This window comes from Pyrus communis, chromosome 13 (assembly GCF_963583255.1).
Source record: "Pyrus communis chromosome 13, drPyrComm1.1, whole genome shotgun sequence".
Lineage (NCBI taxonomy): Eukaryota > Viridiplantae > Streptophyta > Magnoliopsida > Rosales > Rosaceae > Pyrus > Pyrus communis.
Window position 1 is genome coordinate 1,866,230 of NC_084815.1, and position 20,073 is coordinate 1,886,302.

Below are 20,073 nucleotides of genomic sequence, written 5' to 3' on the forward strand. Positions count from 1 at the left end.
TCTACTTACCAGAGATGAAAATCTTTGGAACACGCAACTCGAGGGAAAAATCAGACTCTCATTCTCCCCTAATATCCAAAGTCTTCTTGGACCAGTCATGGTCTCCCTTGCTCGAGTGGTCAAAAAGCATGTGGCGAGATCGCAGCTGCCCAACTCCTTCAATGTGGCCAATGTCAAAGAAGTACCAAAATTCGTTGACGGTCAAATCTAAGTCAAAGAATTGGCTTAGATTGAGAAACCCCACCATTACACGGACCACATTGAGAGAACATTGAGCGAGGGCACACTTCAGAAAGCAAAGCACCTCTTGGAAGATACGCAGCATGGGAAAACTAAATCCCAACACAAAGTAATAGGGGTGAAATTTGATGGCTCTATGAGCCTCACTACATGGCTCACGGCTGTTATTCTCCTTGACGCGTTTCACACACACCCCTGATGGAATAACATGCCTATATGCCTCAAGGAAGTCTCTAAATGAGTCATCGGAGCTAATTTTGAAGTGAGCAACCTTGAAGTAGCCCACCTTACTCAAGGACCTGCATTGGCGATACAACGGTGGTACACCATCATCACTTTTCTACCCAAGCCAACCACACGCTGAGCCTAAAGCTCGCGCCGCTAGCCCTCAACCTGAGCCGAGCTGACACCACGCCAAGCCACACACAGCAAACCAGCCATGACTTCCCAACCACCTTTTCACGCATTCTTGACCCCCGTTGAGCCAAATTTGAAGCCCCGAGGCTCCTAAAAATTAAGAAGACAAAGAAAATTAAAATTTTCTTACCTTGGAGCAACGCAAAGACGAAGAAAGCAACGAAAGACGATCCTTTGCACGGGCAAGTGTAGAAGATTGCTAGGGGAGGGGAACAAATATCCTCTAGCTTTCTTTCTCTTATAGGGTAAAATAAATTGCTTTCTGAAGTTAATTTAATAATCTACTTAAGGTAGACTTAAATAGAATTTAGAAGTAATTTATTTCCCTTTCCTAGAAGGATCTAATTTCCAATTAAAGAGGGAATCTACATCAAAATAGGAAACAATCCTCTATTTCCTAGGGCAAGAAGATCTCTACATCCGCTGCTCTTTCCTGCTAGCAGCCCAATAGGTGTGTGGGCATTTGTGGAGCCAAAAATAATCAAGAAAAATATAGAGGCGACAAGTGGACTTTTAGGTAAAAAAAGATAAAATTACCCTTAAGGCATACTAGGACTCCCACGTGTATACAACGGACAATAATGGCTCAATCAAGGTCAAGGGTGACCTAAATGGTATTCTTTTAAACCTTCTTATCATCCCTCATCAAATCTTTACCCACAAGGTAACTTCCAATTATTCTTTTCAAATTGGGAGTTATTTCCTGATTAATTGATTAATTTCCTAATTAATTGATTAATTGCCAAATTAATTGCAATATATTATTTCACATAATATCTTGCAATCAATCCCACAAATCAACCAAATGTGGCCGGTCCCAATTCTCCTAATAGGGCCGGCCACACCCCTATATATAGCCACTCATTTTCTCCGAAACCTAGGTCCAATTATCTTCTAAAAATTCTCTAACACTATGTTTGGATGAAAAAATTTAAGATTACTAAGGAATTTTAAATGACGGAAATTGAATTGACGAGATTTTATTTTCTAGAATTAGTAAATTTTCTTGTTTGGTTAACCTAAAAGAACAATGGAATTGAATACATAATTTGTTATATTTAAGCTCTCAATCATAGAAATTGGGAAATAACACATATTTACATGGAATTTAAACTTAGGAATTGGAGGTCCCTAATTCCAAGTTTTTTTCCACACGAAAATTTCAAATTCCTATGTTTATGAATCCAAACAAGGGAATTGGCGTATGTCAATTTACAAATTCTGAATTTTATCCAAATTCCAAGTTTATTTCCCTCATCCAAACATAATGTAAACACTTTCTCTCTCTCAAATTCTAACTTTGGCATCAGAGATTCTTTGGCCAAAGCCCTCCCCATTCATCGTGGGCACGTAAGGCTCTTGACCTTGATCTTAGATGTTGATTGTTTTGCAGGTGCATTTTCGTCCAAGAAGAAGAAGAATGAAATTTACATTCACAGTGACGATCACAGGATCCCTAAGATCCCTAAAAAAAGGATGCGGTGATAATCATTTTCATTTTCCTCGCTATTGGGACACTATAGCGACATTTAATTCGTCCTTAAAGGCTTGAAGGTATTGTAAGTTAAAAAATAAAAATAAAAAAACACTTACAAAAATTTATTTTATAATCATTTGACTTTACGTACTAATCCACCGAAAATTTTGACGAAGCCAAGTGATTATTCTTGAATTGCAATGACCTGGCCACCTATAATTCGACCTATTTAGTATTACAGTTTAGTAACATTCTTAATATTTATAAGTAAAAAATATTGAATTCGAATCCCATGACTCAAGCGTATGATACCACTGTATTCCGCTTTAGCAGTTTCATAATGAAGAAAATAAAAATCTGATTGGACTGTCATCAGTTCACAAGTGGCCCAAATTGTCTAATGCCCCGCAAAAAAAGGACAATGGACATGGCCTATGACAATGCACTTTATAACTTTATACTATGCGATATTGAAGGCTAAAATGGACAATTTGTGTAGTTTCTCAAACCGGAAAAATACCAACTCCTCTTTTTCGTTTTTTCTACAAAGGGATAGAAGACAATTTATGTCAGTCCCTTTATCAAATTCTTGTATTTCATATTCACAAAGTTTTGAGTGGTTTCTGTTATTTTACCATTTTGTATGAATGATTTAAAATATATATATATATATATGATAACGACACAATTTTTCAAAACACTCATGTTTCATCTTGTTCGTTATTTTTTGTTTTATTTGTTAAATTTGATAATCAAGAGTAAAGATGTGCAAATATAAAGAGAAAAAAGTGGGTATTTTTAGCCAAAATAGTCTGAGATCGGTATAACTTCTCACTTTTTGTTCCTAACATTGAAAATCGATAGAAGTGATCTTTAAATTTGTCCACCGTAAATCATTTTGGTTCTTTCGTGAAAAATTTGTCACTTTCCTTGTTAAGTGGAATGGTTGGTTTGACAAAAACACCCTTAAAAGGTGGCCATGTAGTCGTTCACGTAACAATTTAACAAGAATATTAACAAGTTTTTCACTGAATAACCAAAATGATTTACGATGGACAAACGTAAAATTTTTTTTTTTTTGTGATTTTAATTATCAAGAACCAAAGTAGAGAATTATGTAAATCTAATAATTATTTTAACTAAAAAACCACAAAAGTGATTACTAGTTCTCAAGTGGTGTTTTTTTGTTAGGCGGCTACATTTTGTCAATTTTTTTCGTATGGTTTACGAGGAGGTTCATTGAACCTAGGGCCTATACTACCCCACCCCTTTATCCATACCCACACAACATCATGGCTACGTTTTGTCAGTCTTTTTCAACATTTCCAGTGGGGCTGTGATTGCCAAATCATGTGGTTATGGAAATAGATGTTAACTTCTAGTAGTGTGACTAGTTGTCGATTCTCTCGAGACCTATAGCCATCCACATATGCTTGGATATTGTTCTTGTGATGTTTACAACACATAACCTCAAATATCAGTACATCGGGTTCGATTTTTCATCAAATATCGTGTGGATGGACTAAGTATATCATTGTAAATGTGAACGTAACTATATTGTTTACAACATATGTATTTCTTCATGTGAGTCGAGTTTAAGTTCAAATTCTCTTTTTTATCCTTAAATATTATGTATGTAAGGGAATTGATTTGATCTTTCTCCTTTTCATAGTTTTCATCTGATGCGTTTGTACGTTTTATTTGTCAATAAAACTCAAAATAAATGAAACAGATATCTTATATATACTTTAATTTATCATACAAATGAACGAAAAATAACGAATGCGCTACACTTACACAACATTCAAAGTTCCATGGAATAGCGGATCCATATAAGGGGAAGTGGATGGTATTGCCTTTACTCGCCCTTTTTGCTACATAAGCACTCCTTAAGTATTTTTAAGCTCTACTTTAGCTACTTAAACTCTCCTTCAAAATATTGTCAAAAATACTTAACGGGTGGCAATTTCATATATCTCTAAATAGTTACGATGACAATTGTACAATATTTTTAAAATAAATTACATTTTACTCCTCAAAATATCTTTGAAGAATTGTAATTTCTTGTATAACAATAATATATACACGAGGAAGTATTACTTGCCCTCTTCCTTTGCACTATGCATTTTCTGTCATTTTATGTCAGTAGTGCTCCCAAACCACCCCACCACCCCACCACCCCACCCCAAAAAAACAAAAAAAAAGACGCAAAAACAAGACAGACATGACAACATGGGGGCCTTGGAGAAAAAGATGCAAACGTGCATGATACACAAATAGTGGAATCACCGAATTAGTTTGTTTTAAATCTTTTCAGTTCTCCTAAACCCTACGTAAATATAGATATGTAATACTATTTTGTCTCTCTCTCTCTTCATCGAAATATTAGCGGTAATCGTCATTGTTGTTAACAGTATCTTACATTGGAGATGAAAGTATTCGTACCAATTGATTTTCAGTTAGATTAGATTCTACCACATGCAGTTAAATTTGTTTATGATTCTATCTATTTAACAGTTGGTAAACTAGTGATGGTAAACTAGTGAATGATTTGTGGTATTTCTCAGTGTGTTATCTAATTCTTGTTTTGGGGTTTTGCTCTCTTTTTGAAACTCCGAAAGTATTTTTTATGATTGTGAATACGAGAGATATGCAAGTAAATTATTGTGTAAAGAGAGAAGCAAACGCATAAAATGTTACATGTCCTATAAGTTCTCTTTTAAATAAAAAAAAAATCGAAATCATAAATTTTAATATAACGATTATCGCTCGTAATTGATTAGAACTACAACCTCTTGCAATGCTTTATTTTAATTTTTTTTTTAATTTTGGATAAGGTGAGTGCTTAAATTTCAAAGGAGAACCAAAACAAACCAAAGGTTGCTAGCTAGTAGCTAGTATGCATATGCATCAGAAAATAACTACTTGAAAACCCCAAGGTCTCAATCTTTTATTGAATAAGATTGAATAGTATGCAAATTTTCTTAGAATGTAAACAATTTTTCCCCAAAAAAAATCCTACATTGCTACAACTAGGCCCCAAACCCAATGTCCTATTCTATGATGCTCCAAATCAACATCGACCTCACAATTTTTACAATCACTATTTGATGGTCAAATATAATTCATGTAAATATATATGTGTTTAATATAATTACCATCTGACTGTCGAAATTATGTTTGTATTAAATACATATAAGTATTGTAGCCAAATTCATATTTACATTAAAGGTGTGAGATATTGAGACTAAGCCACACAATGAGATTAAACTCTTTATTCTCAAGAGTTGAATATAAAACCCTCAACTTATAAGTAAAGAGAAATATTAACATATCTAACATAATAACACTAGTGGATTACATAAGAGATGCACATGTAGTTGAGAGCATGAATCCTGCATTGAGAAATTAAGAAGCCTTGCATGTGCTTATAAGAAATTGAACTAATATCACAACACTACCACTACTTCTATAAGGTTGAACTCATTTCTTCATTATATCAGAGCATGTTATTCACGTGTTGAACCAACAGTCCACGTACTCTCACGTCACCTAACATGTGACGTACTGAGAATATGAATGCATGAATCTCACATAAAAAAAAAAAATTAAAAACCTTATATGTGCTTATAAGAAGTCGAACTGCCCAACTATCTTCACGGCAGACACAAGTGCATTGTACTTTATTACCAGTCTCCTTTTCCTTTCCTTTTTTATCATATTCAAACAAGAACTAAGCCACATAAAATGGACTCCAATCTCAGCCAATCCACGTACACATGTCTCTTGCCATACGCCAAAATAAAACCTATTGAGTTGACGTGTAACGCAACTCCCCACCCATTCTAGCCTCCATATATTGTTAGCACACACACATATCTTTCACAGAGTTCGAACTACAAGAACTACCAGAGGAAGAAGAAGAAGAAGCAGCAACAAGTTCTAGCAAGCACAGATTTTTATCACCATTTCTGAATCCGAATGAGAAGAAAACGATCTCAAATGGCTCATCAAATCTCTCTGCAGAAACCCATCATCCAAAACACTCCAGTTCTACCAAAGATGCAAGAATATGGTGAGCAGATCTTAAAGAAAAATGACAGTTTTATGGAGCTGCAAGGAAGCACGTCACGAAAGATGCATGAAAACGAGGAAGTTTCAGTAATGGACGGTCATGCTTCAGCTGCTGCAGAAGGTGATGATCATGTTGTTGTTGTGGATCAAGATCCCACGGCGGCGGCGGCGGAAGAGGAAGAGAGTGGACGTGAGAGGTTGAAGAAGCACAGAATGGACGTGGCCGGACAGGTTTGGATTCCGGATATTTGGGGGCAGGAGGAGTTGCTGCAGGATTGGATTGACTGTTCAGCTTTTGATGCTTCTTTGTTTCCGAGCGGGATTATGACTGCTCGTTCTGCGTTGGTTGAGGAGGGGAGGAGAGACAACTCCGGCAGATTAAGAATAGAATACAGGTGTTGAATATTCATTAATGATAATTTAATCTTCTTATTAGTTTTATAAGATCATTAATCTTTGTTTTAATAATTATAATGATCATTACAATGTTTCTTCCCAGGGATTTTTTTTTTAATTTTCTATTATTAAGTGGAGATGAAGATTTGAAACTATTACAATAATTTAAGAAAATGAGAGATTTCAAATTCGGGATGCTTCACGCTGATTATTGATACATGATAACTGTATGCTGTGGGAATGGCTTTTGTTAGTGAGAATGATTGCATTTTTGCTAAAAAGTATGCATTTTTCATGTTCATGCGGGATTCTAGTTTAATCTAAAACTATACGGCGTGGAATTTGAGTTTATATGTACAAGAGCTAAATAGGTTAAACCTAGGTTAGCAAAGAATGAATTTTGTAGAAAGTGATGCAACTAGTGCTGCAAACTAGTGTTCAAATAATATGGTGGTAACACATTTTTATTTTTATTTTTTAGTAAACGATATTATCTGCACTAAAGGAGAGCGAGGTAGGCTAAGTCTCACAATAGGCTAGCAATAATATGATTCAAATTCATTTTTGACGAGAATCGAATCTAAGATCTCTCACTTACAAGTGAAGAGGTATATCACTAGACCGTAGTATAAGTACCGGTAATAACACGTTATATCGAAAAGAAGTCTCGAGTTCGAACTCCCCTTCCCCATTGAACAAACCGTTCGCTTCTCTGTTTGATCAAAATGATCGTCTAGCCCTCCCATGAGATGATTTGTTTGAAGCCTAGTTAGCAAGCAAATTTAAACCACACTATTTGGAACACAATGTCAGCTTTGATTGTCAAACAGGCAGAGGGTGATGAGGAATCTACCATTGGAGGACCTTCCGTGCAATAGGAATTCCCCCGTACAGGTTTCTCAAGCTTATCACGCAATGTCATGTAAATTAAAATGAATGACAATTCGTGATTGGGTTAAGATATCGTCGTAGTGGCAAAATACAAGTCGATGTCTTGGCGATTCTAAATAATACTGTAAGCCATCTTCCTTATCATAAAGATTCATTACATGATTACATCTACTTCACAATAAAACAAGCCACATTTCACTAAGTATTCTAAATTTCAAGGTTTTTTTTTTTTCTCCCAAAAATTGAGACCAGTATAGAAGAAATATTTAACAAATTTGCAATTACACAACTCTTAGCAGCAGAGGGTTTATTTTAGCAGCTATCAGATGTCAACTCCCATATTTTAATCGTCCCGTCATCGGCTGCAGAAGCAAGAAACTGATCCTCCTAAGAACATGCAACAGCAATGTACAAGGGCAATGTCAGAATATGTATGAAAGTTGGGCCTCGTATATAAAAATATAATTCTCCATATAGCAAAAACCCCCCTCTCAATATGCACAAATAGAACCGATTAAAAAATTTTACTAAAGGGGCGCTACACAGACAATTAGGACGCAATACAACCATTGTTTATATATGATTCACTATTTGTTTAGTGTGCCTCCAGTTCTATCTTGATTAAAAGTTCGTAACTGGATCTTTTGCGTAGAGCAGAGACAAATTTAAGTTATCCAAAAAACAAAAGGGAAAACGATAGCAGAGCTGCTTTCAGCTACTTTAGCAACCATAAATTGATTATGTGCAAATAAGTTGGTAGGTAACCATGCAGAAGATCAGCGGTACTGTTCCAAGGGTATTGCAGCGACGATAGTGACCCTCAAGTTGGTAGTGGTAGTTTATTAGTGATATAACAGTGACACTTGTGATGATAGTCCAGGGTTCAATGATGATTGTGGTCGTAGGTTGTGGTAGTATTCACTATAATAGGGGGTGGTGGTGGTGGTGATACCGTGGGAGTAGTGATGAACACAACAGAAAGTACGGTGACAGAAGCAACGATGGGTGGTGATAGCCACTGGAGTTGGGGTGGCATTAATGGTAGTAGATAAGACTTAGAGAACCTTAGTGTCCAAGCCCTCAATTCACAAGGAAAAGCACTGGACGAGAAATCTTACCCCAGGGCTCCATTGCACCGAATTGATATCCATGTCATGGGCATTTTCCTTCCTCAAAAGCAATTTATATGAAGGCCCATCAACCTGAATGAAATCATACAATTCGGTTACTTAATACTCTCAAAACCAGATAAGCAAATAATGGAGTCGCTCTAATCATCTAGCACTCGATGAGCTTGCTACTAGCAGTTGCATACGAATCAGAAGTAAACACGAATTTAAAATCGAAAACCTTGCCAGTGATTTAGGAACGGAACTATTTGTCTAAAAAGCATTAGATTAATTGATCCACGCCAAGCTCTAGATATATATTTATTAGCAGTATACCATCAGAACCGATGCAGATATTAAGGCATATGAAACGAATTCTAAGATAATCAATAAGGGTTAAAGATTATGACATACCAAACCATCTTGTTCATCGTTCTCCACGAAAAATCTTATTGCATCATCTGCAGCTCCACTGGCTATGATATTGTCCCTGTCATTTTTCAGTCAAATATAAATTAGGGTTATATTACCTAGAAATCTTGAGTTTCTCAACAATTGGGACTACTTCTTTGGTTCTATTACCTTGACCAATGAACTGAAAATATTGTCCGGTCATGATAACCTGAAAGAGTGCAAAGATGTCGCCTGAAAAAACCAAAATAATGCATCATCTTGCAATTACAACAAATGAAATACAGCTAAATGTTAGCACCCTACCAATCAAATTACTTGTTACCAAATTAACTTCAACTCCTTGATATTATATTTTATCTGGAAATTTAAATGAAACATTCTAATCACCACATAGAGTGAAACCACATTGATTAGTTTCAGATCTGAAGCAGCCAACTCCTATATTGCATATGCAACTGCACTAACAGTAAAACAGCAGGGAATTTGTAATTGTGTCTTCGGCAATACATGAAAAAAAATGACAATCCTGCAACTTTTTCCAGGCATTACCATATTGATTTCTTACACTCCCACAAGAAGTAAACTTAACAGATGCTGACTATCAGCAAGAATCAGTATCTAGATCAAGAGCTTCTCATTACCCAATTAAATGCGAGCACAGGTAGGGGTTGTCAGCCCCTGTTTTCAAATTTTCAATTCAGTGAAATCACATTATTCTGGAAATGATAGTCATTCATGTAAGAGATATTCACATATCTCCCTCATACCCACAATGGACTTGTTTCCACAACGACAAATTATTTGGGCAAATCCAGGATGACACATCTTTCTCTAACAATAAAATGCAAATGTATTGTCTTCTTTCTAGAAAATATAAAAAGTTTCAAATTCATGCAGAGAAAGAGAGAGAGAGAGAGAGAGAGAGAGAGAGACTGAGAGAGTACTTCAAAATTTTTAAATAATTCACATTAGTGAAATAACCAAATTCACGTATGGGTTCTATCAAATAGAAAAGAAATACTCCTAAAGCTACTCACCAAGGTGCAAAACCATCAGCAGACATCTTTGTATCGTCTGATCCCCATATCTTTAGAGTAAGATCATCACTGCAAAATCAGTACATTGTCATTTTATTTCTTCAAATTCTGTTTATCAGAGATGTTCTTATAACTGGTGGTTCGGTATCCAAACCAATCAAACATGAAAACGAGATAACACTTTTGCTTACCTGCAGGTAACCATCTTGTCTCCACTGGGATTAAATGATAGAGCCCAGACAGTAGAAGAGTGACCACTAACAAGAAAACCGATTAAGCTGAATTAGAGTGACATACTTTAATAAAAAGTGCTAGCAGTCCTAAGAACTCAACTGATTCACAACCATGTATTACAATCAACAAAAAATCTCCTGCAGCCCTAGATGAGATCATATTCCTTTTGAATTATACATGAACAGCTAAGGTGCATTGCACCCACTGCACATTCTAGTCATCAATGTCGAATCAATTAGAGAGAAGCATGACCTCATTTAAGGAACAAGAGCTTAGGATTGAACACACACACGATCTGGAAAACTTTACTCAAAAGAAGGGAATGATTCTGAAGAAAGAAAGATGATGCAGAAATTTCGAGATGCAAAGAGGCTAATGTGTAGTACTTGTTAGTTTCACCTAAGCTTTGAACACATGCCCAATCATCATCGTCACCATCATCAGCCCATATCTGCAAGAAACATTGTACTGAATCATAAAAACTCTGAGGAAGTCCAATCTTCTTGATACGTAATAAAGGAAAAAAAAGTAACCATTTGTATAGGACGGTCGTAGGGAAAGTAGTAAGAGCACTTAAAAATTCCAAGCTCTTACCTTGACAGTGTTATCATAGCTACAAGAAAATATAAGATTCCTAGTGGGATGCCACTGAACCATCTTCACATCTTGTGTATGGCCTTGCAAAACTGACACACAGTCGAACTCGTTCCCGGGCAGCACTTCCCATACCCATACAGTTTTATCTCGACCGCAAGTCGTAAGCATAGACCCAGATGGATTCCAACACACACTTTTCACTTCGTTTTCATGACCCTAATACACACACACACACACACACACAAAAAAAAAAAAAAAAAAGTTCTCACTTTACGAGCGAAAAATCAAAAGAACCCAACTTGCAAAATCGACAATTTCTGCAAAGCAAGTCTTTCAATGCCACTAACAGCAATATCTTTACTAACAAAAATCATAAAAACCCAACTTGTAAGATCGACCAATTTATGTAAAGCAAGAGTCTTTCACTATTTCATACCTCTAGACTGGCAACACATTCATAATCGCCCCCAACATTTTCCCAAATTGCAGTAGTGGCATCGAAGCTTGCAGTGGCCAATAATTTCCCAGATGGGGACCAAGCGCACGATCGGACGGTTCTCGTGTGTGTTTCATCCAGAACTGCCTGCAACCCAGAATTGAGAACTCCATTAAAACCCGACTCATTTAACAAAAAATGGAAAAATCAAATAAAATTAAATAAAATGATGGGTCACCTTGCAATCCCAAGAAGAAGTTGAGGGGTTTTGTTCCCAAATACGAACGGTCTTGTCGCCGCTGCAGGAAGCGAAGGAAAGGGGGATTCCGGCGACACCGGTGGTCGGATTCCAGGCGAGGCTCCATACCCTATCGGTGTGGCCCTGTAGCGTCTGAATCTCTCGGAGCTCTTTCGCTAACTCCATGGCCAAATGAGGCTGTGAGCTATGAGGAGTCGGCGAGGAAGAGTATTTGACCGTATGAATGCTGTGTTTTGACTCCTCTACGAGGACAATATGAATCATGGGCAAAACAGTCCTTTTAGCAAACTAACAAGTAGTTTCATTTAATTTTCTTTTTAACTTAATTACAAGCGAAATTATTATTATGTGCTTTAATAATTAACTTTTCATGATAATTACATGGTAATCATGTAGTAATAACGTGTACTATATAAGGACATTTTTACACAATATACAAACAAAGAATACTAATTGGAGCTTTAAGTTGGTAGAAATTATCAAACAGTATTCCCCATGACACAATTCTAATTCAGAAAATACTCCTATCCACCGATTTAATAAATAACTATTCAAAACGAAATAATCCTTTATTTTAATTCGAAAGCCCTCTTTTTCAAAAATAGAAAGAGGAATAGGAACGACAAAAAAAGATATACTTTATTTAGTCTTTGTTACTTTTAGTCTTTTAGGGTAAATAAAATTTTACCTCTTCAGGATTGTAGTCAATTTCAATTCATTACAACATTTTTAAAACATTTCAATTTCATACATTTACTTATCATTTTATTTTAATTTTATACAACCGTTAGAAAATCTGTTAAGTAAACCGTTAAGTGATGATGTGGCAAGTTTAAGATCCACATCTATGCTGACGTGGCTGCCATATTTGTGACACGTGGCAAGAAAAATAATTTTTTATGCATTTAAAATAATAATAATATTTACCCTTAAAAAAATTTAAAAAAAAACAAAAAACCATTCAAACCCAAACCACCACCACGACGACCCCCCCCCCCCCCCCCCCCAAAACAAAAAAAACCCACTTCTCCATCTCCCATTCCTTCTCTGTCCCCATACCCACTCTTCCTTCTTCACCCCCTGACCCATTCTTTACTCTCCCTCAAATACATAAACCCCCAAACCGTAATCCCCCAAAATCCATCTCATCCCCGATCACCCCTAACCCACCTCCAAACTCGCACCCTCACCACCCTTTTCACCATTTTCGTTCTCGAATTTTGAATTTGATTGCAGAGAGAAAATTGATTATATAATAGTTAAAGAATCAGGCTTAATTTTTTATTAAGCTAAAGAGGAAGCTTAACCTTGTGGAAATGGAAGAAATTTGATTAAACTCACAAACGTATTGAAAAGCTCGACGGTAATGGAGAAGCCCAGGGGCAGAATCAGAATTGAAGAGCTGCATTTCAACAAAGATAGCAGCGGCGGAAGATTGGCTGAGTTCAAGCCGAGCTCCATGTTCTTGACGAAGATGGGTTAGAATTTCATCGAGGAGAGCAACGAGAAGCAAGCTAAAGGTGGGTCGGGGGTGAAGAGGGAGGAGTGGGTCTGGGGAGAGAGTAGGGATGGGAGGTGAAGAGGGAGGAGATGGAGAAGTAGGTCAGGGGGTTTCTGGGTTTGTTTGGGTTTTTTCTTTTTTTTTTGAATAGGGTAAATATTATTATATTTTAAATACATAAAAATTTATTTTTCTTGCCACGTGGCATAAATGTGGTAGCCACATCAATACAAATGTGGATCCCATATTTACCATGTCATCACTTAACGGTTTACGTAACAGATTTTCTAATAGATTTATGAAATTGAAATAAAATTATAAGTAAATGTATGAAATTGAAATGTTTTAAAGATGTTGTAAGGAATTGAAATTGACCCCAAACTTGAGGGGGTAAAATGTAATTTACCCTTACTTTTATTACGACTACTATACTATAATTAATGAGATTAGGCCAGACTTACTCGAGTTTTTAATTTATATCAAAATCCTAATTGGGTTTTCAATTCAATTCATACTAAATTCTCTTCTTAATTCAAATCCCATAAACATACTCAAAAATTAAATAGATCAGCAAAAAATCACATATGCGCCCAAATGAATATGAAGAGATATACTCACAAAAGGAAACACACTAAATACCAAATGCCTTTTTTTTTTTGGTCAAGGGAAAGATTTTATTCTAACCAAAACACAAACTTACAAACAGACAAAGGCTCAACAACACCTATAAACAAAAACAACTAAAAAGGGCCTAAACGGAAAGAAAAAACAACATAAACAAAGAATGAGCCCAAAAGCCTAAAACCAAAGAACATTCGAGAAGCATCCACTGCCTTTTCCACTAAGGGGGCGTTTGTTGCGCCAGACTATCTCGGACTGGATTAGCTTCAAGGACTAAGTTGGACTGGCTTAGACTAGACTAAACTGGACTAACTTAGTGAAGTGTTTGGTGCAGTATTGGACTAAGAATCTGGATAATAACAAATTCTAATATTATATTATTTAATATATAAATTATTAATATTTTATTATGATCTTATCTTTTTCTCCATCTTTTCCTACCATTTCCGTCCCACTCTTTTCCTCTTCTCTCATCGTCCCATCCTCTCCCTCTTTTTTTTCCTCTTAGACCTCTCAATTCATGTCTCTTTCTCATTCCTGGTCAAACTCCTTATTGATTCCAGTCTATATTTCTTTGTCCTCCCTCCCTCTCTAACTATGCGTTGTTCGAACGGAACCTCACGGCTTCAATTTTCTTGACGAGTTGCAGGCTTCCCGATGTGTTTTCTAGCCAACCCTCGTTAAATTGGATGAAGTTAGCACCGCCAAAAAATTCATCACCATCCCTAGACCGAGATCTTAGCTTTGAATGCTCGAATCTGTCATGGATTTGAAGAAGCCCAAACAGGCCGAGACTTCCAGGCCATTTTCCGGCCACATTAGACCACATTTTAGCCTCGATTCAGGTAAAATCGTAATCTTGTCACTCCCAGCTTCAATTTGGTATATTTTATATGAAAGTTGGTTGTGAAATGGATCTGAAAGAGAGTCGGAAAGTTAATGATTGATCTAGGTGACCGGAGATGACGAGGAGTTTGTCAGGAGTGGTCGTTGAGCATGACAAGGACGAGAAAGAGAGGATAGTCTTAGCTAGTCCCATGGTTATTGGGGGGTCTCGCTAAGACCTCTTAGTGAAGGGTTTTGTCAATGCTAGTCCCCTTTAGTCTCATTAATGTTAGTCCCAGCATGGAACAAACACAGTATTGGACTAATAGCTAGTCCAGTCCAATCCAGTCCAATTTAGTGAGGGCAAACAAACGCCCCCTAACGGTCCAAGGAATTGCCAACCAGCCAATTCTCCGACCCCGCCAATCATCTCTTTCACTGACGTTTCATGCGCACAGCTATAAGGTAGGGGTAATCGGCATCCAAGCGAAAGAGGCCAATCACCAGGTGGAAGCTTAGAACAAGTCCCAAGCAACACTGCCGCAAGCGGCAGACACAAAGGAGAATGTGGTAGTGTGGAAAACATCCGAGCCGATGCAAGCGTCGGAACTCTACACACGAACTCGACATAGGACATGGCTGAAATACTAAATGCCTTTTGCGTTACAAAGATGGACTTTTTATCTCATGTTTTAGGCAAAGTGGACTGAATAACATGTGGTCATGTGCTAGTATTTGACGACTTCATCAAATTTGACGTTGAGAAGTTAATTGGTTAATTTTAAATAATTCATAGGTTAATTTACTAAAAATTGTTCAAGATATCAGTTTCAACTAAAATAATGGTTCATTGTGATTACCCGTGATTTAAAAAGCGGTGCACTGGAATATGCGTTCCAACCAAAGAAAACCCAAAAGAAAAGAAATTCTTAAGCCCACTATTGGTGGAACATGGACCAACACTTCGAAGCCCACAAAACCCCCGTCCAAACGACCCAGGCCGAACCACTCGAATACTCTAGCGGACCGTTCCAAACAACCCGGTTCGCAAATCCAAACGCCATATCACAGGACCCAAATCCCGTTCCCATTTCCACGACGCGAGAGTTCTGAACAAAATCTTCCACCTCGCAGCTCAGATCAGAAGCAGGCGGAAACAGATTCGCGCAGATCGCCATGGATTCAGCGGCTCGAAGGAGCGGCGGAGGCCTCTTCGAAGGTCTATACAGGGTCATCATGCGACGTAACTCCGTCTACGTCACCTTTGTCATCGCTGGAGCCTTCCTCGGCGAGCGGGTGAGCCTCTCACGAATTTTCAGATTAGGGTTTCCCTCACGGAGCCTCGAGCCTCTCGTTTTAGATTTCTTTTTGCTCCCTGTTGTTTTCTGTTTGGTTGCTAGGAAAATCTAAGGAAATTAAAAGGTGCTTGATTTGCGATTAGGTCAATTTAGTCCAGTCGAAAGCGCAGAAATTTCAATTGGGTTTATGGTGTTTTGTTGAATTGGTCTTGTAATTAAACGGGATTGGCTTCTTTTTTTCTCTCTTTTGTGTTGGTGAGAAATGGGTAAAATTTGATTTTGTTTATAGCGATTTAGCAATGAATTTTTGGTAATTCTATTTGTACATCTAATTCTGTTAATTTGTTTCATATATGCAATGCTCGTAGCGAAGAAAATTTGCTAAATTGATCAAGTTGAGGGTCATATATATAGTGGAATTATCGACATTCAAAATCTTGCCATTTTGTATTTCAAAAAATCGTGGCACTTGGTTTCGGGTTCATATCTTTTCATATATTCATTGCTAGTAATGGCGTAGAGTTACTAATGGAGACGTTACTTGATTTTTGTTTCTTGGAACCTTATGTTTCAGGTGCTTTTTCTGAGTTTTGGGGTATATGCACATTTCTGAATGAGTTTCTTTTCATTCCTTGCTGAATTTGTTTCTTATGTCGCCTCGAATGTCTTAGCGTTCTTATGTATTTGATTTGCTGGTTTCAGGCTGTTGATTACGGAGTTCATAAGCTGTGGGAGTACAATAATGTTGGGGTATGTGAACTATTCTACAGTTCTATTTACGCATTTTGCATGCACTTTCTCCATGTATATTAGAATGTTGGGGTATTGCACATATGTTTGTTTGGATTCTTCATTGGATCTGGATGTACATGTTTTGGAGAGAGTTTAGCTGGTGCTGGTTGTAGAGCAACATGTATTCCCTCGTTTATTTTGCTCGATTGGTTTTTTTTTTTTTTTTTTTTGGAGGGGGGGGGGGGGGGGGTGTTCACAATTGGGATGGATTTTCACTTTCCACATCCATATAGACATTTATATTGTTCTAACTCATGTCTTCGACGCAGTTGAGATTCTTTCTTCAATAGTAACTAGTTTATGACATTTCATAATTTCTCTATTTTGATCGGTACTACTGGACATTTTCACAAGTTTAACATTGAAACTGGTTATTTCTCTTTTATGCAGAAACGATATGAAGATATTTCAGTTCTGGGGACAAGGCAATCTGAAGAATGAGATTACATATGCTTCTCTTTGACCGTTCTAAAGTTTTCATAATCGAAAGTTGGAGCATGCAATTATGCTTTAGGTAGGGCTTCTCTTTTTAGTAATAAAAGTTTGGTCGGATTCAACTTATTATAAACCTTGTTCCATTCAACTAAAGTGTTTTTGAATTGTCGAATCAGTTGTGTACGGTCACATTGACTTGATTCTGCTAATGGTTATTGTTTGTTTTTGAGATTTTGATCCCCTTGCCTTTGCCTTATCATTGTGCAGTGGTTTGTGTTGAATCATGTTTACTTTCTCTACCAGAATCACGGTATTTCAGTTTAGAAAAGTTAAACGATTAACTCGACTAATTGTAACAAAGGAATAGTTAAAAACTAGATAGAGAAAGAGAAAGAAAATGAACAGATGCACGTAATTTGCACCGAATTGTAAATGCACGATGGAAATTAAGGTTGGTCTGTTCACTTTTGGGTTTCTTGGCAGGCACACAAACGATTGAAATTTTAAGAAAAACCTTAAAAGTTGTTTGCTAGTTGCCACATTATACTGATCATTAACAATTAATCATTCATCCAGCACGGATTCGGTATCTTTGTTTTCGAGGAACACTCTTGCACTCGGTAGGGTTGAAACCACCTGCAGATGTTCCATTAGAACTACTCAGCCGAACCCCCAACTTGCAAAGGATCTGCGGACTGCCCTTGATTTTTTTGAATAACTTGACGTGATCATACCTTACCTGAAGAACAAACATTACGTCAATACTGTAAACACCAGCCATCTCCCTCGGCTCCCCTTGAAGTTGTAGTAGTGCATGCATAGCGGTGGTGTTCTTGCCCTCCTGGTAAAACGGAGTCGCACTCACTGCGACAGACTTGTAGCTTATCTGAGCACCAATGACTTGGATGCTACGGTAGTCTATGCCAACCCATCTGTTGCGATTTCTGATGGTGAAGTTGAGTGCAAGGTTGTAGTCGAGAGTGTTTTCCGCGTAGTCAATGGAATTGAGTTGGGTTAGAGAGGCGTTAGTGACGGTGATTTGGGGGCCGTGGGGATAGAAGCTCTTCCAGAGTACGGCGTAGACACTGCCGAATATAGCGAAGAAGCAGACGACGATGCCGATGACACTGCAGACTACGGCAAGGTAGAAATAGCGGTCGTCACGCGTCAATTGAGGCATGAATTGTATGCACTTCATGGAGAAGTTCAAAGTTGTTTCAGCAACTCTAGGGTTTAAGGGTAGGTTTTGGCTTCGTTTACATGAACAAGTGACACAAAGTTAGGGTTTATATAGCATCAACTCTTAATTCAACTAAGAACACATAAAGGGAAAGTAGAGCTATATTTTCCTATTTTGTGACCTTTCTTATTTATTTTTGTGTCGATTTCTTTCGATTAGTTCTCCCATTTTAATTAACCTTTTGATACATCAACACAATATAGGGAAGAAAAAAAAAACAATTAAAAAATAGTTGAAATCATATTTCTTATCGGCCAACAAGTTTTTGGTGCTCAAGTTTAAGGGCATGTTTACTTACAAGGAATAAAATAGTAATGATTTTGATTTTTGAGGCGGCGTCGTCGATCATGATCTCGCGTGCTTTTAATAAGTTTATAGTTAAATTACATTTTTCACTTAATTTTAACAACCATTTTACAAATTGTTTAGGATTAGCAACTAAGATAAATATGAGGACCAAATTGAACGATAAGGTGAAACTCAATGATTATTTTGACATTTAAGCCAAAAAAATTTCAAATATTATATCGAATTAATTGAACACAATTTTGTGTTTTGCCTTTGGTTCCCCTGCAAAATCCACTATTTTCTTATTCGCCTCCCTCATGCGAAGTTAATTAGAGAAATCACCCCGATAAATATAAGTTTTATTGAAAACATTTAAAAAGTTCATTCAAAGAAAAAGTTCCTTATTTATCCTTTTGTCATGTCCTAATTGATCCTTAATTGTGAAATTTTTGAAGTCTTACACGTAATTGTACTCTAAATATTAAAATAATTTAAAATATTTTTCTCTGAAGTGTAATGTGTTACATGTGAGAACCCCTACCCTCGTCCTAAACAAATAGAAAGAGGAAAAGTTGCTAGGTAAACAGTTTTTGGGAACACATGACATACATCTCAATAATGATTGGTCTTATTTGTGCTAGGTAAAAATTTTAATGGATACATTGACGAAATTTGTTCCAATTTCAGAGAAAGTTAAAAGTGACAAAATTGTTTGATACATCAACACAATTTTTACCTCAACATTTTAATTAATCTTTTGATACATCAACACAATGTAGGGAAGAAAAAAAAACAAATAAAAAATAGTTGAAATCATATTTCTTATCGGCCAACAAGTTTTGGTGCTCAAGTTTAAGGGCATGTTTACTTACAAGAAATAAAATAGGAATGATTTTGATTTGTGAGGCGTCGTCGTTGATCATGATCTCACGTGCTTTTAATAAGTTTACAGTGAAATTACATTTTTCACTCAATTTTAACTATTTTATGAATTGTTTAGGGTGAAACACATAGATTATTTTGACACTTAAACCAAAAAAAAAAATTCAATTATTATATCAAATTGATTGAACACAATTTTGTGTTTTATCTTTGGTTCCCCTGCAAAATCCACTATTTTCTTATTCTCCTCCCTCATGCGAAGTTAATTAGAGAAATCACCCCGATAAATATAAGTTTTATTGGAATACATTTAAAAAGTTCATTCAAAGAAAAAGTTCCCTGTTTATCCATTTATCATCTTCTAATTGATTATTAATTGTGAAATTTTATAGTATCACACGTAATTGTTCTCTAAATATTGAAGTAATTTAAAATATTTTTCTCTGAAGTGTAATGTTTTACATGCGGGAACCCCCACCCTCGTCCTAAACAAATAGAAAGAGGAAAAGTTGCTAGGTAAACAATTTTTGGGAACAGATGACATACATCTCAATAATAATTGGTCTTATTTGCGCTAAGTAAAAATTTTAGCGGATACATTGACGAAATT

The 20,073-nt window shown here is 36.6% G+C and overlaps 4 protein-coding genes across 4 annotated transcripts; 2 read left to right on the top strand and 2 right to left on the bottom strand.

The window, feature by feature from the left end:
* The first annotated feature begins 5,935 nt into the window (after positions 1-5,935).
* Positions 5,936-6,795, top strand: LOC137713937 (protein BIC1-like). The gene has a single exon (XM_068453297.1). The coding sequence runs from the start codon at positions 6,116-6,118 to the stop codon at positions 6,608-6,610; it is 495 nt and encodes a 164-aa protein (XP_068309398.1). The 5' UTR covers positions 5,936-6,115; the 3' UTR covers positions 6,611-6,795.
* Positions 6,796-7,575: 780 nt separating this feature from the next.
* On the bottom strand, positions 7,576-11,803 carry LOC137712870 (protein CIA1-like). Its single transcript, XM_068452048.1, has 10 exons — positions 11,561-11,803; positions 11,323-11,469; positions 10,884-11,102; positions 10,676-10,740; positions 10,247-10,312; positions 10,056-10,124; positions 9,187-9,249; positions 9,019-9,094; positions 8,614-8,697; positions 7,576-7,882 (listed from the first exon to the last, which is right to left on the bottom strand). The coding sequence occupies exons 1-10, from the start codon at positions 11,744-11,746 to the stop codon at positions 7,808-7,810; spliced, it is 1,050 nt and encodes a 349-aa protein (XP_068308149.1). The 5' UTR covers positions 11,747-11,803; the 3' UTR covers positions 7,576-7,807.
* A 3,802-nt stretch (positions 11,804-15,605) lies between these two features.
* LOC137713119 (cytochrome b-c1 complex subunit 9, mitochondrial-like) lies at positions 15,606-17,284 on the top strand. The gene is made up of 3 exons (XM_068452377.1): positions 15,606-15,824; positions 16,529-16,576; positions 17,009-17,284. The coding sequence occupies exons 1-3, from the start codon at positions 15,705-15,707 to the stop codon at positions 17,057-17,059; spliced, it is 219 nt and encodes a 72-aa protein (XP_068308478.1). The 5' UTR covers positions 15,606-15,704; the 3' UTR covers positions 17,060-17,284.
* A 333-nt stretch (positions 17,285-17,617) lies between these two features.
* Positions 17,618-18,233, bottom strand: LOC137713339 (NDR1/HIN1-like protein 10). Its single transcript, XM_068452628.1, has 2 exons — positions 17,793-18,233; positions 17,618-17,689 (listed from the first exon to the last, which is right to left on the bottom strand). The coding sequence occupies exons 1-2, from the start codon at positions 18,231-18,233 to the stop codon at positions 17,618-17,620; spliced, it is 513 nt and encodes a 170-aa protein (XP_068308729.1).
* Between the last annotated feature and the right edge of the window lie 1,840 nt (positions 18,234-20,073).